At 46.3% G+C, this 16,371-nt stretch overlaps 1 protein-coding gene across 2 annotated transcripts in view; it reads right to left on the bottom strand.

Moving 5' to 3' along the window:
* dennd1b (DENN/MADD domain containing 1B) overlaps window positions 1-16,371 on the bottom strand; it is a 292,862-nt gene that overhangs the window by 203,700 nt on the left and 72,791 nt on the right. For both annotated transcript variants that reach the window (XM_078407728.1, XM_078407727.1), the window contains exon 3: window positions 2,731-2,774. In XM_078407728.1, coding sequence (XP_078263854.1) covers window positions 2,731-2,774 — 44 coding nt within the window. The remainder of the gene's footprint in view (window positions 1-2,730; window positions 2,775-16,371) is intronic.

Genomic DNA, 16,371 nt, shown 5'->3' with positions numbered 1-16,371 from the left:
CCATTCGGCCCTTCGAGCCAGCACCGCCATTCAATGTGATCATGGCTGATCATTCTCAATCAGTACCCCGTTCCTGCCTTCTCCCCATATCCCCTGACTCCGCTATCCTTAAGAGCTCTATCTAGCTCTCTCTTGAATGCATTCAGAGAATTGGCCTCCACTGCCTTCTGAGGCAGTGAATTCCACAGATTTACAACTCTCTGACTGAAAAGGTTTTTCCTCATCTCAGTTCTAAATGGACTACCCCTTATTCTTAAACTGTGGCCCCTTGTTCTGGACTCCCCCAACATTGGGAACATGTATCCTGCCTCTAACGTGTCCAACCCCTTAATAATCTTATACGTTTCGATAAGATCTCCTCTCATCCTTGGGACCCTTCTTCAGACCGATTGTGTTGTGTTGTGTGTGGGGGGGGGGGGGGGGGGGGGGGTGGAGGGGAGAAAGCTGGAGGGGGCAGGACAAAGTGGGATGAGTGACAGGTGGATATCGATGAGGGTGGTTTTTGATAGGGAGACGGTTGGACATAGGCCAGAGATGAAATGATAATCAGTCTAATAATGAAGGGTCTCCACCTGAAACGTCACCGATCCATGTTCTCCAAGGATGCTCGCGACCCGCTGAGTTACTCCAGCACGTTGTGAGACAAAAGGTGTGAGATAAGAAGTGTGAATCGTGAAGCCGGAGAAAGGTAGTGATGCGCAGGGTACAGAGGGGGGTGGGAGGAGGAAGGTGTGAGGGGACAGGGGGGGGGGGCTGGGGTTTTGAGGTTTGTTAGGTAAAATTGGAGAATTCAACGTTCACACCATTGGGTTGGAAACTACCAATAGGAGGTGCTGTTCCTCCAGTTTGCGTGCGGCCTCACTCCGAGATATCTTATAGTTGGATGGGGGTATTCAGGGGGATGAAGATGATGTGGACAGGTGGAAATGGAGTAAAGGTATTGATCCACTCAGTGCTTGCTTTGTGGCCGCAAGGCATTCCGGTGCTTTTCAATACGTTAAAGACGAGATTGCTTATGGCAGCGGGTAGCTGTTATAAGCATACCGGGACCTTCATGGCTACAATATAAAGCACTGGGTTGGCGTACGATGTAACCAAATGGTGGGACAGGCTCACGAGGGTCTTTTGGCGGCACAGTGGCGCAGCGGTAGAGTTAGTGCCTTACAGAGACAGGGACCCAGGTTCGATCCTGACCATGGGTGCTTCTGTAAGGAGTTTGTACGTTCTCCCTATGACCCCATGGGTTTTCTCCATGCACTCCGGTTTCTCTCCACACTCCAAAGACTTACAGGTTTGCTGGTTCATCGGCTTTGGTAAGAATTGTTAAATTGTCCCTGGTGTGTAGGATAGTGCCAGTGTACGGGGTGATTTGGCGCGGACTCGGTAGGCTAAAGAGCCTGTCTCCCCGCTGTATCTCTAAAGTAGAAGTACAGTTTTGGTCTCCTAATCTGAGGAAAGACATTCTTGCCTTAGAGGGAGTACAGAGAAGGTTCACCAGATTGATCCCTGGGATGGCAGGACTTTCATATGAAGAAAGACTGGATAGACTGGGCTTGTACTCGCTGGAATTTAGAAGACTGAGGGGGGATCTTATAGAAACATATAAAATTCTTATGGGGTTGGAGAGGCTAGATGCAGGAAGATTGTTCCCGATGTTGGGGAAGTCCAGAACCAGGGGTCACAGCTTAAGGATAAGGGGGAAGTCTTTTAGGACCGAGATGAGAAAACATTTCTTCACACAGAGAGTGGTGAGTCTGTGGAATTCTCTGCCACAGAAGGTAGTTGAGGCCAGTTCATTGGCTATATTTAAGAGGGAGTTAGATGTGGCCCTTGTGGCTAAAGGGATCAGGGGGTATGGAGAGAAGGCAGGTACAGGTTACTGAGCTGGATGATCAGCCATGATCATATTGAATGGCGGTGCAGGCTCGAAGGGCCGAATGGCGTACTCCTGCACCTATTTTCTATGTTTCTATGTAAAGAGGCTGAGGAATCTCTTTCCATTTCTATTCTGACATCACCAGTCAATAGAACAGGCCTGATGTGATCACCATTTTAGGTTTTGCATTGAAAAAAAGTATTTCAATGGGAATGAATGAATAATATTGCCATGTCCCTTATGATTTCCTTTACTTGTCCATCTACTAAAATCCCGACTAAGTGGACGCAAGGATGCTTGGAAAGAAATTACGGCATGTGAGTAAAGAGCCGTAGCATAAAGTAATGAAATCAATATTAAAACAAGGCCCCTATCATTAATCAAGCAAGACATTTTCGCTTTCTGTAAAACATTGCCGGAGGTTTAGTTTAGTTATACAGTGCGGTAACAGACCCTTTGGCCCACCGAGTCCGACCAGCGATCCCCACACATTAACAGTACCCTACACACACTCGGGACAATTTTCAATCTACATTTATACCAAGCCAATTTACCTACAAACCCGCATGTCTTTGGAGTGCGGGAGGAAACCGAAGATCTTGGAGAAAACCCACTCGGTCACGGGGAGAACGTACAAACTCCGTACAGACGGCCCCCGTAGTCAGGATTGAACCCGGGTCTCTGGCGCTGCAAGGCAGCAACTCTACCGCTGCGCCACCGTGCCACCCTGCACGTTGTAATTGCTTCAGGTTACATCTGAAAGATCTGCTCAGTGACTTCATTCATCTCTGCCTTGTCATAGCTACCTGGGAAAAAAAACTATTACATTATGAAAAAGTTAATCATGTTCAAACCTGGTCTCCGAAGTCCTCTGGGAATTTCCAGGCAAGCACGGGGTCTGTAAATAATTGACAGACAGTATTAATCAACTGTGAGGGATTAAAGCCGAGCACAGTCAGAGAACATTAATATTAAAACAGGAGCCATTTCAACTTTTCAGGCAAATATCGAAGCAATATTCCAAGCATTACTGAGCAGCATTTCCAAATTTCTAATCACGGCACAACTTTTTTTTCGTAATTAGCAACTTCCATTCGAGTTGTCTCAAGTATATCGCTGAAACAAAGAACCGTTTGTCGTTTCATTTCTGAGCAAAGTTGATTTAATTACAAAAGTACGAATTTTCAGCCCGATGCACAAAAAAGGTAACAAAGCTCTGTTGTGGGTTTGTGGGCTGCTCTGTTGGAGCAGAAATATCAAGCACTTCGTGTTAAAGAGTGTTTTATTGTCATGCATCCCAAGCAGAACAATGACATTCTCACTTGCAGCAGCACAACACAATATGTAAAGCATAGTGCACTGAGAACAATAGAAAGAACTCAATATATACACATTTATATTATACTAGATCAAGTGGACCCATTGGGGCCTAACCTCTCCTGCATTGGTGTAGCATCCTCTCCTCCCCCCTCCCCCCTCTCCCCTCCCTCCCTCCCCTCTCTCCCTCCCCCCCCTTCCCCCTCCCCTCCATCCCCCTCAACCCCCCTTATCCCTCCTCCCCTCCCTCCCCCCCTTCCTCCCTCCCTCGGAGATAGATTTAAATTTTAAAATGTGAATAACTTTGAAAATATAACACCGATTTCAATTAAACTTCTTCCATTTGCACCAGTAAGGTGGGCCTAAAATTGTCGCGCTGTGATGTACCATTTTGGCTGGAGTTCAGGAACAAACAAACGATAGTTTCAGTACATAGATGTGTGTGTATATACATACTCAGACACATATATGTGTGTGTGAAACATAGAAACATAGAAAGTAGGTGCAGGAGTAGGCCATTCGGCCCTTCATGCCTGCACCGCCATTCAATATGATCATGGCTGATCATCCAACTCAGTATCCCGTACCTGCCTTCTCTCCATACCCCCTGATCCCTTTAGCCACAAGGGCCACATCTAACTCTCTCTTAAATATAGCCAATGAACTGGCCTCAACTACCTTCTGTGACAGAGAATTCCACAGATTCACCACTCTTCTGGGTGAAAAAAAACGTTCTCATTTCGGTCTTAAAAGACTTCCCCCTTATCCTTAAACTGTGACCCCTTGTTCAGGACTTCCCCAACATCGGGAACAATCTTCCTGCATCTAGCCTGTCCAACCCCTTAAGAATTTTGTAAGTTTTGTAAGGAATTTTGTGTATATATATATATATATATATATAAAATATGTGTGTGTGTGTGTGTATCTTAGTGTGTATGTGCGTATATCTAAGTGTGCGTGTGTGTAAATACACACACACACAAACAAACAAACAAACACACACACAAACACACAAACAAACACACAATAATAGTGCAAAAAGCCAAAACCAGTGCCCCCGTGTCCATGTAGCTCAGAGTTATTTGGAGGTTGTAGTGTTGAATAGCCTGAAGGCTGTCGGGAAGAAGCTGCTCCTGACCCTGGACGTTACAGTTTTCAGGCTCCTATCCTTTCTTCCCGATGGCAGGAGTGAAATGAGTGTGTGGTCGGGGTAGTGCGAGAGGGAGGGTTGGAGAGCACCGTGATGCCGAACACTTTGAGTCGCTGCCTGGAATCGTCAACACCCACATGGAGATTGCCGATAGTGGCCAGGAACCCACCGGGAAACGGCAGCATCGGCACGCAGAGCTCCCACATTCACGTCAAGTCAAGTTTATTTGTCACATACATATACAAGATGTCCCTACTGCAAGCACCAGGAAATACAAAGATGCCCAGGGAAGAGGTGGCCCTGGACTCTGACTGCTCCTGAGGGGAATGGCGAGGGTGTATGGGCAGCCCGTGAGGGGAATGGAGAGGGTGTGTGGGCAGTCTATGAGGGGGATGGAGAGAGGGTGTGGGGGCAGTCTATGAGGGGGATGGAGAGGGTGTGTGGGCAGCCCGTGAGGGGGATGGAGAGGGTGTGTGGGCAGTCTATGAGGGGGATGGAGAGAGAGGGTGTGTGGGCAGTCTATGAGGAGGATGGAGAGGGTGCGTGGGCAGTCTATGAGGGGGATGGAGAGGGTGCGTGGGCAGTCTATGAGGGGGATGGAGAGGGTGTATGGACAGTCCATAAGGGATGTGTAGGAAGGAACTACAGATGCTAGTTTAAATCGAAGACAGACACAAAAAGCTGGAGTAACTCAGCGGGACAGACAGCATCTCTGGAGAAATGGATTAGGTGATGTTTTGGGTCGAGTCACTTCCTCAGACTGAGGGAATGGATAGGGTGTATACACAGAGTCTGAGGGAATGGATAGGGTGTATACACAGAGTCTGAGGGAATGGATAGGGTGTATACACAGAGTCTATAAGGGGGATAGATAGGGTACATGTACAGAGTCTTTTAACCAGAGTTGGGGAATCTAGATGTAGAGGGCATAGGTTTCTGATGAGAGGGAAGAAATTTAATAGGAACCTGAGGGACACCTTTTTCAACACTAAGAATGGTGGGTATATGGATTGAGCTGCCAGAGGAGGTCGTTGAGGCAGGTACACTAACAATATTTTAAAAGAGAGGTGGCCAGGTATGTGGGTAGCACAGGTTTGGTGGGATATGGGCCAAACACGGGCAGGTGGGACTAGTGTAGATAGGGCATGATGGTCGGCGTGGGCAAGTTGGGCCGAAGGGCATGTTTACACGCCTTATGACTCTATGACTCAAACAATGTTGCTTGGCCTGCTCGCTGCTTCCATAACACTCTGATTTTGTGTCAGGTTTGTTCTGCTCTGCAGGATGGTGTCCATTGCTTCCACACCCCGACACGACACAATGCCAAGCTGCTTTTGGTATGCAGGGGTCCACTGTGGCGAATCGGGCTGGTCTTAGCCGTGTGCCAACATGGCCGATTCTGGAAGAACCAAGTCTGCGCCTATCTCAAAGGATAGTGGCCAACAAGGCAGGTCCACACTGGTTACAAAAGACACTAAGAGCTGGAGTAACTCAGTGGGACAGGCAGCATCTCCGGAGAACATGGATGGATAGGTGACATTTCTGGTCAGGACCCTTCTTCTGATCCGAAATTAGAAGAAGGGTCCTGACTCAAAACGTCACCTATCCATGCTCTCCAGAGATGCTGGCTGGCCTACTGAGTTACTCCAGTACTTTGTGTATTTTTGCTGTAAACCAGCGCCTGCAGTTCCTTGTTTCTACAAATCCCCCACTGGTAGCAACTTCTAGCCAATATAACAATAACACCAGGAAGAATGGTGGCGTTTTGCTTTTTTTCTTTAAAATCACTCATATAAACACAAAATAAAATGTGCTGTAGATTTAAAGAAAGAAGTTGGGTACAGATAGAAGCCTTTGCACTAAAAATAGTCCTGATTTGGCAGGCAATCCAAAATCCAACTGCAGGTTGCCTAGTGGTGCAGCAGTAGAGTTGCTGCCTTACAGCGCCGGGGATCCGGGTTCCATTCTGACTACGGGCATTTTTGTACGTTCTCCGCGTGACCGCGTGGGTTTTCTCCGGTCGCTCCGGTTTCCACCCACATTCCAAAGACGAGCATGTTTGTAGGTTAATTAGCTTCTGTAAATTGTGATCTGTCCCAACTGTGCAAGACAGTGCCTGCACATGAGGTTGATTGCTGGTCGGCACCGACATTCACCCTTTATCTCTAACATCTAAAGTGGAATCCCAAAGGTTCTCTGGAATTAGGACGTTATTTTGCACTTAGCAGCGGGGAAAGGTTGTCATGGATTACAATGTGTATTTAACAATCTATCTCCACTGTCGAGTGCACTTTTCTCTCAAACCAACCTTGACCTTCAGTATTTATACGTGGGCGCTCAACTCTGTGAAATAAAATAAGGTGTTACTTTACGAGGCCAGACACATACTGTGGCTTTGAACGCACAGGCCCCAAGACATCCTGTATGTCATTAGAGGCAGCAGGGAGGGAGACTATATTTCAAGTGTCGGTGCAAACTCCGACCATATGCAAGTAAAAAAAAACACGGGACCGTCAGTGAAAGCATGTGCACTGAACTGGAAAGTGAAAATGTCCTGTTACCAAAAAGAAATGAATATTAAGTTGCACACAATGGAAAACAGTTTCTATAAACTGCAAATGCAATCTAAGCACTGACACTGAAAGGGCAGCACACAGCAATTTGCAAGCTGCCCTCCTGCAATGAACAATACAGACGTGGAAAAAGTTCCAAGACATACATACATATTTATAAAGTAACTTTCCACGCAAACGTACTACTGACCAAAATTAGGAGCAAACAGTGCGAACACTTCCTCACACTGCATCGTGATTGATATTAAAGGCATTAACTAATCTTTCATATCACAGTTGCCGAGTTATTTCGTCAAGGTACAAACATGTATCCTTCCATGAAGTGCAAGTCTCTGATTCCGTAACTCCCACAACAGCAATCTGTTGTCAAATAATCCATTAAAAAATCTGTCCTCGTTGCCAGCACCATAAATTAGATTAAGCAGTGCAATTATTTACTGAAATAGGAGTGAAACGAGTTTGCCTCAGTACATTTGCACGATTAGTTCAAACCTTAGTACTTTGCCATGATTTATTCTTTGAAAGAGATTTCATTCTGCGTGGTGTGACAAGCCTCTCAACACCTGTAGCTGACGCGAGTGTTATTCTGTCAGTGTGCATTCACGACAAAGACCCAGATGGTTCAATCTCCCGTGAATGGTCATCTTTGTGGAAATCATACGGTGAGCGTTTGAAGGCACTGGGCCTGTACTCGCTGGAGTTTAGAAGGATGGGGGGGTATAAGAAAATAGCTGCAGATGCTGGTACAAATCAAAGGTATTTATTCACAAAATGCTGGAGTAACTCAGCAGGTCAGGCAGCATCTCGGGAGAGAAGGAATGGGTGACGTTTCGGGTCGAGACCCTTCTTCAGACTGATGTCAGGGGGGCGGGACAAAGGAAGGATATAGGTGGAGACAGGAAGATAGAGGGAGATCTGGGAAGGAGGAGGGGAAGGGAGGGACAGAGGAACTATCTAAAGTTGGAGAAGTCGATGTTCATACCACTGGGCTGCAAACTGCCCAGGCGAAATATGAGGTGCTGTTACTCTAATTTCCGGTGGGCCTCACTATGGCACTGGAGGAGGCCCATGACAGAAAGGTCATTGAAATGTACCGAATAATGAAAGGGCTGGAAGGAGTGGATGTGGAGGATGCTTCCACTGGTGGGAGAGTCTAGGACCAGAGGTCAGAGCTACAGAATTAAAGGATGTATCTTTAGAAAGGGGATAAGAAGGAATTTCTTTAGTCAAAGGGTGATGAATCAATTGATATTTTTAAGGTGGGGATTGACAGATTCTTGGTTAGCACAGGTGTCAAGGGTTATTGGGAGAAAGTAGGAGAATAGGGTTTGGAGAGAAAGATAGATCAGCCATGATTGAATGGCGGAGTAGACTTGATGGGCTGAATGTGTTGGAAAATAACTGCAGATGCTGGTACATATCGAAGGTATCACAAAATGCTGGAGTAACTCAACGGGTCAGGCAGCATCTCTGGAGAGAAGGAATGGGTGACGTTTCGGGTCGAGACCCTTCTTCAGATGGGCTGAATGGCCTAATTCTGCTCCTCGAACTTATGAACTAATAAACCTCAGCCCAGGAGAGGTGAAGATGATCTTGTAACAAACAACATCGAAGGCTCCACTTGCTGGGTCTGGCTTCCCGAACACGTTTTCCAATCAAAGGATATTTCTCCGATAGAAGAGAATAAAAATCCTTAGTTTTAAACTCTCACTCCAGTACATTGAGTGCACAGCCACTCTGAAACCAAATCGCATCAAGTTTAGACTCATGCATGGATTGATCAAACATCTAGCAGAAGAGGCATCAGACACAGTTAAGGCTCTCGACAGAAAGGAACGTGTGCCACTCCAGACTGAAGAACGTTCCCCATCCTTCTTTCTCCAGAGATGCTGACTGACCCGCTGAGTTACTCCAGCACTTTGTGTCTATCTTTGTGTATTTACCACCATCTGCAGTTCATTTCTACTCATGTCTGCATTCACAACATATTGTTCTCATGGTTGCTTGCGATGCACACATTCAGTGGCAACACCATCCCGTAGACGAAATTTGCAGGAAGGACCTGGTTTAAACCGAAGATAGACGCAAAAGCTGGAGTAACTTAGCGGGTCAGACAAAATCTCTGGAGTAAAGGAAGAAGTGACGTTTCGGGTCGAGACCCTCCTTCAGCCATTTCCTAGACGCCACATTAGGACGTTAGGCTAAGAAAGTGGTTATGTTGAATTCCTTCCACGTAAAGACGTGATCCATTGCGGTAATTTGACGCAAGCCCTTTTTATCTCCTGGAATGGAATCTTTGATACACAGAGACGATTGGCCTATGTCAGTGGAGGATAGCTCTAGGGAAGTGCATCACCTTCAAAACTGGTGCTAGAATAACTCTGACCAAAAGCTAAAAAGACTGCAAATAAACTTTGGCCACTTCTATCAACCCAAGAACTATAACGGCTGCTGTTGACAGTTTAATAGACTTCGTTAATTGCAGCAATCTCAGTTTTATTTCAATGCCCATAAATGTGGAGTAGGATAGGCACCAAATTGTAAAGTGCAAATGTCCAGTAAACAACCGTACCTTCAAATAGTATTGAATATTCTGTCAAAGTTATGGCTACTTGTATACATATATATGATTTTTTTCTATAAAGTAAAATAAATGCAAATGCATATGGATGTTCAACAATCAAAATGTGTATGTTTTTGGCACACAAGCAGAGTGCATAGAACACTACAGCACAGGAAAGGGCCCTTCGGCCCACAATGTTTGTGCTGAACATGATGCCGTTAATCTGATGTCATCTGCCTGTACTTGATCCACATCCCTCCATTCCCTGCACTTCCCACCCGTGTGCCTATCTAAAAGCCCCTTCAATGCCACTATTGTATTTGATTGCATATTCCTAATTTGAGGAAGGACGTCCTTGCTATTGAAACATAGAAACATAGAAAATAGGTGCAGGAGTAGGCCATTCGGCCCTTCGAGCCTGCACCGCCATTCAATATGATCATGGCTGATCATCCAACTCAGTATCCTGTACCTGCCTTCTCTCCATATCCCCTGATCCCTTTAGCCACAAGGGCCACATCTAACTCCCTCTTAAATATAGCCATTGAACTGGCCTCAACTACCCTCTGTGGCAGAGAATTCCACAGATTCACCACTCTCTGTGTGAAGAAATGTTTTCTCATCTCGGTCCTAAAAGACTTCCCCCTTATCCTTAAGCTGTGACCCCTGGTTCTGGACTTCCCCAACATCGGGAACAATCTTCCCGCATCTAGCCTCTCCAACCCCTTAAGAATTTTATATGTTTTTTATTATTGAGGCAGTGCAGCGTAGGTTCACGAGGTTAATCCCTGGGATGGAGGGACTGTCATACGAGGAAAGATTGGAAAGACTAGGCTTGGATTCACTGGAGTTTAGAAGGATGAGAGGGGGGTCTTACAGAGATGTATACAATTATAAAAGGACGAGACAAGCTAGATGCAGGAAAAATGTTCCCAGTGTTGGGGGAGTCCAGAACCAGGAGACACGGTCTAAGAATAAAGGGGAGGCCATTTAAAACTGAGGTGAGAAGAAACCTTTTCACCCAGAAGAGTTGTGAATTTGTGGAATTCTCTGCCACAGAAGGCAGTGGAGGCCAATTCACTGGATGAATTTAGAAGAGAGTTAGATAGTGCTCTAGGGGAATCAAGGGATATGGGGAGAACGCAGGCACAGGTTACTGATTGTGGATGATCAGCCATGATCACAATGAATGGCGGTGCTGGCTCGAAGGGCCAAATGACCTCCCCCTGCACCTATTTTCTATATTTCTATGTTTCACCCCTGGAAGCACGTTCCAGGCCCCCATCACTCTCTGTGTTAAACCCTCCCCCCCACCTTAAAGCTGTGCCCTCTTGTGTTGGATATTTCCATCTTGGGGAAGAAGGTTCTGACTCTCTGCCCTATTTATGCCTTTCACATTTTTATATACCGTCAAGTCTCCTCACAAGCTCTGAACAATTGTCCAGAGTTTCACCGGCTGCTTTACAAACACGGAAAGCTGAGCGCTCTGCTCCGTCCATGCCAACAAACGGCGAAGCTACCACTCAATGTCACATCGCCAAGGAATTAGATCACATTCTGGAACATCTCGAAGGGCTTTGCATCCAATTATTCTGAAGTGCAGTCACTGCAGGTGCTGCAGGAACAACCCAGTTTCACGACTGAGAGATTTGGCAGGAAAAAACCCCAGAGATAAACAAACATTAATATAACGCAAAGCAGAACAAATCGTAATTCTTCCACTGTCAAGCACTGGGGACATCCTAAAGTCACGACAAAGTTTTAAAATATTCGTTTAGTTTTAGTTTAGTTTATTGTCACGAGTACCGTGGTCCAGTGAAAAACTTTTTGTTGAGTGCTATCCAGTCAGTGGTAAAACTATACATGATTACAATCGAGCCGTCCACAGTGTACAGATCCACGATAAAGGGAATGATGTTTAGTGCAAGATAAGGTACAGTACAATTACGAATAAAGATAGTCTGAGTATCTCCAATGAGGTGGGTGGGAGGTCAGGATCACTCTCTGCATGATGGTAGGATGGTTCAGTGGCCGGATAACAGCTGGGAAGAAACTGTCCCTGAATCTGGAGGTGTACCCCCAGTAAACACCAATTCTTATATAAAAGGACACAAAGTGCTGGAGTAACTCAGCAGGTCAGGCTACACCTCTGGAGGACATGGATAGGTGACATTTCGGGCTGAGAGCCTTCTTCAGACTTTAAAAAAAAACTTTTGAAAAGCTATTTTGCAGGAAAAATGTTGCCCGGTGCACCAGAATGACAGGGTAATTTAACAAAACACAAAGTGCCGGAGCATCCGCTGCTCTAGATGTCAACTTATTTACATCGGCGAAACCAAGCGCAGGCTCGGCGATCGCTTTGATCAACACCTGCGCTCAGTCCGCGTTGGCCAAACTGGTCTCCCGGTGGCCGAGCACTTCAACTCCCCCTCCCATTCCCAGTCTGACCTTTCTGCCATGGGCCTCCTCCAGTGCCATAGTGAGGCCCACCGGAAATTGGAGGAACAGCACCTCATAGTTTGCCTGGGCAGCTTGCAGCCCAGTGGTATGAACATCGACTTCTCCAACTTTAGATAGTTCCTCTGTCCCTCTCTTCCACTCCTCCTTCCCAGATCTCCCTCTTTCTTCCTGTCTCCACCTATATCCTTCCTTTGTCCCGCCCCCCTGACATCAGTCTGAAGAAGGGTCTCGACCCGAAACGTCACCCATTCCTTCTCTCCCGAGATGCTGCGACCTGCTGAGTTACTCCAGCATTTTGTGGAGGAATTCAGCAGGTCGGGCAGCATCTGGGGAGGGAAGTGAGAAGCGATGTTTCAGGTTGCGACCCTTCCCCAAACTGGAATATCGGCAGTCCATTCCCTCCACAGATGCTGCCTGACCCGCTGACCCGTTGATTGAGAATGATCAGCCATGATCACATTGAATGGCGGTGCTGGCTCGAAGGGCCGAATGGCCTACTCCTGCACCTATTGTCTATTGTCTATTGTCTATTGTTCCCATGGCACTTTATGTTTTGTTCAAGATTCCAGCGTCTGCAGTTCGTCGCGGCTCTGATGGTTCAACGGTTCATTTGCGGGCACGATGTACGTTTAGCAAACGCGACACTTTGGCAAGAGAGACTCAATGAAGTATTATGTCCAAATGGGGTTATATGAACCTCAGAGATTTGTGGACGTAGCCCAGACCATCACGCAAACCAACCTCCTTCACAATGCTTCAGCAAGGCCACCAACATAACCAAGGACCAGTCTCACCCCGAACACACCCTCTTCTCCTGTCTCCCTTCAGGCAAGAGGAACAGAAGTACCGAGAGAAAACGCTCACCTCCTGTTTCAGGGACAGTTTCTTCCCAGCTATCATCAGGCAATTGAACCATCCTATCACTGACTAGAGAGTAGCCCTGACCTCCCATCTAACTCATTGGAGACCCTCGGACTATTTGTAATCAGGCTTTACTGGACTTGATCTTGCACTAAACATTATTCCCTTTATCCTGTATCTGTACACTGTGGATGGCTTGATTGTAATCATGTATCGTCTTTCTGCTGACTGGATAGTATGCAACAAAAGCTTTTCACTGCCTTGGTACACATGACAATAAACTAAACTAAACATCTGACTTTCATAATCATGATCGTAATTTATTAGCCAAGTATGTTTTGCAACATACCAGGAATTTGGTTTGCCATACAGTCATACCAAAAAAGCAACAAGACACACAACTACATAACGATGTGACATAAACATCCATCACAGTGTCTCCTCCCCATTCCCCACTGTGATGGAAGGCAATAAAGTCTTATCTTCTTTCCTTCTGAAGCAATGTTAAGTGAACAAACTGATATTTCAAATGAATGCGCTGATCTGTTTGTGCAATGATCACCTCCATCTGTCCTGCAGCATCTCTTGTTTGTTGTCATAGAGTGATACAGCGTGGAAATAGGCTTGTTGGCCCAACTTGCCCATATTGACCAACATGCCCCGTCTACACTAGTCCCACCTGCTTGTGTTTGGCCCATATATCCCACTAAACCTGTCCGATCCATGTACCTTCCTAAACGTTGCGATAGTACCTGCCTCAACTACCTCCTCCAGCAGCTCGTTCCATACACCCACCACCACCCTTTGTGTGAAAACGTCGGTGGGTGTATGGAACGAGCTGCCAGAGTGTTTGTTCATTGTGTTTGCAAGTCATGTCAGATCCCTGACTATTTCACCTGTGTCAGGCTGCATTGCATCGTGGCGTGCAAAGGCAAAACTATCCTCACAGCCAAGGGTTCAAGCATCCTGCAGACTGCGATGAACTGCCATGGGCATGACGTGGATCTGAACAGGGGCGGTTTGCGAGACTGCTCTTACCCATCATCCTCCTCCTGTTATAGTCAGTGGGGCACCACAATAGCATGGCGCCCTCTGCAGGTCACTGGGATCTGAGAAACCATTAATCATACATGTCCTTAACCAGACTGAACGAGAAATGCACTCTGAGTCCTTAAACGCAAGTTAAAATAGATTTTAGTGTTTGTTAGTTTAGTCTGGTTCATTGTCATTTGTATCTGGGTACAGCGAAAAGGTTTTTGTTGCATGCTATCCAGTTAGCGGAAAAACAATGCATGATTACAATCATGCTGTCCACAGTGTACAGATACAGGATAACGGGAACGATGTTTAGTGCAGGATAAAGTCTAGTAAAGGCCAATTAAAGATAGTCCGAGGGTCTCCAATGAGGTAGATGGTAGCTCAGGACCACTCTCTAGTTGGTGAAAGCATAGTTGAGTTGCCTGACAACAGCTGGGAAGAAACTCATTCCCAAACCAGGTAGAGAATGCCAATTAATTAGCAGAAAGCACAATTGAAGAAATAAAAGGGACAGAAGAGAAAAATAATCCCAGTTTCAGACACCGCGCGACCTGTAGTACAGACGAATTGCATAAACAATTCTGTACTCGGTCCCTAGTGCAATCAAGGCAGTTTGTAATTCCCCCAACACTGTACGATCATCCATGTTTACATCGGAACCAAGCTGGCAATGGTGACAATGCTTACTCAGAAGGCCGTGCGCCCACAAAGTGCCGCGGATGATGCCGCTGAGATGGTTCATGTTCTCAGTAAATTATTGCAGGCAGGGGATTGGGACGGGGATGGTGATTCCGATATGTAAAAATCTGACTTACAAGAGGATTCACGGAACATAACCCTTACCTAAGTCTGTATGAAAAACTCGACTGAATGGGACTTTAATTGATAAACTTTCAGAAATGGAGGAAGTTGTTTGAAAGTGGTTATCATCTACTGTACCATGAATGAGGTTATTATCCAACAAAACTCAGTGTAATTTGCAATTCTCGTCGCCCCGTTACAGTAAGGGTATGGAGGCGCTCTTTGGAGAGGATGCACACAAGGTTTGTTGCCGGAATGATGCCCGGTTAGAGGGTGCTAGCTCGAAGGAGAGGTTGGACAAACATGGATTGTTTTCTCTGCAGTCTTTAAAAGCTGAGGGGAGACCTGATAGAAGGCTATCAAATTATGAGAGGCAGTGATAGGGGAGACACTCAGAACCTTTTTCTCAGAATGGAAATATCAAGGACTGGTGGGGATACGCTTAAGGTGAGAGGGACAACGTTTACAGTAGATGTGCGGGGCAAGTCTTTTTTGAACGGAGATGAGGAAGAACTTTTTCAGTCAGAGAGTGGTGAAGGGGTGGAATTCTCTGCCTCAGAAGGCAGTGGAGGCCAGTTCGTTGGATGCTTTCAAGAGAGAGCTGGCTAGAGCTCTTAAGGATAGCGGAGTGAGGGGGTATGGGGAGAAGGCAGGAACGGGGTACTGATTGAGAGTGATCAGCCATGATCGCTTTGAATGGCGGTGCTGGCTCGAAGGGCTGAATGGCCTACTCCTGCACCTATTGTCTATTGTCTATTGTCTATTGAAACACAGGAAGTGGTGGGTGCCTAGAACGCACTTCCGGGGGTGGTGTGGAGGCAGATGCAACAGTGGAATTTAAAGCTTTTGGATAGGTGCATGGATATGCAGGAAATGGAGGGTTATGGATTATGTGTAGGAAGATAAGAGTTGGTCTTGGCATCATGTATGGCGTGGACATTGTGGGCTGAAGGGGCCTGTTCCTGTGCTGTGCTGCTCTATGCGTCTAATTTCTTGCAAGAGGTCATTCCAATGTGACGTGTGGAATGGTTCTTGGCAGACTGAGGTTCCGTATCTCCGTGAGAATCCATCAATGGCTCCCATTGCATCTCACTGCACAATTTGCAAAATAAAGTGAATGCTGTTCGCCTCACCATTATTCCCACCACAAATCAAAACCCAGAAGAACAGTTGTTAACTTGTATCGGACCTCAGAGTAACTTGCAAGTGATGGTGAATCTTTACCTATACCTGGACTATCTCCGACCTCCAACTTTAGATAGTTCCTCTGTCCCTCTCTTCCCCTCCCCCTTCCCAGATCTCCCTCTATCTTCTGTCTCCACCTATATCCTTCCTTTGTCCCGCCCCTCTGACATCAGTCTGAAGAAGGGTCTCGACCCGAAACGTCACCCATTCCTTCTCTCCTGAGATGCTGCCTGACCTGCTGAGTTACTCCAGCATTTTGTGAATAAACAGGTGAATCTTTTCCTGATCCAAACTATTGTTTATTCATTTAGAGTCAAGACTCAGAGCTATACAGCACGGAAACAGGCCCTTCCGCCCACCTTGTCCCTGCTGACCAAGTTGACATATTGGGCTAGTCCCATTTACCTGCATTTGGACCATATCCCTCTAAACCCTTCTTACCCATGCATCCATCCAAATATCTTTTAAAGTCGAAAGTCAGAGATGTATGTGCACTTATGTGTGCTACAAAGTACCATTTATCCAGCAAGTTTTAGTTCATTGCATC

Source organism: Rhinoraja longicauda, chromosome 11, assembly GCF_053455715.1.
Source record: "Rhinoraja longicauda isolate Sanriku21f chromosome 11, sRhiLon1.1, whole genome shotgun sequence".
Taxonomy (NCBI): Eukaryota; Metazoa; Chordata; class Chondrichthyes; order Rajiformes; family Arhynchobatidae; genus Rhinoraja; species Rhinoraja longicauda.
The sequence above is the reverse complement of the archived record's forward strand: the minus strand, read 5'-3'. Positions and strand labels throughout refer to the sequence as shown.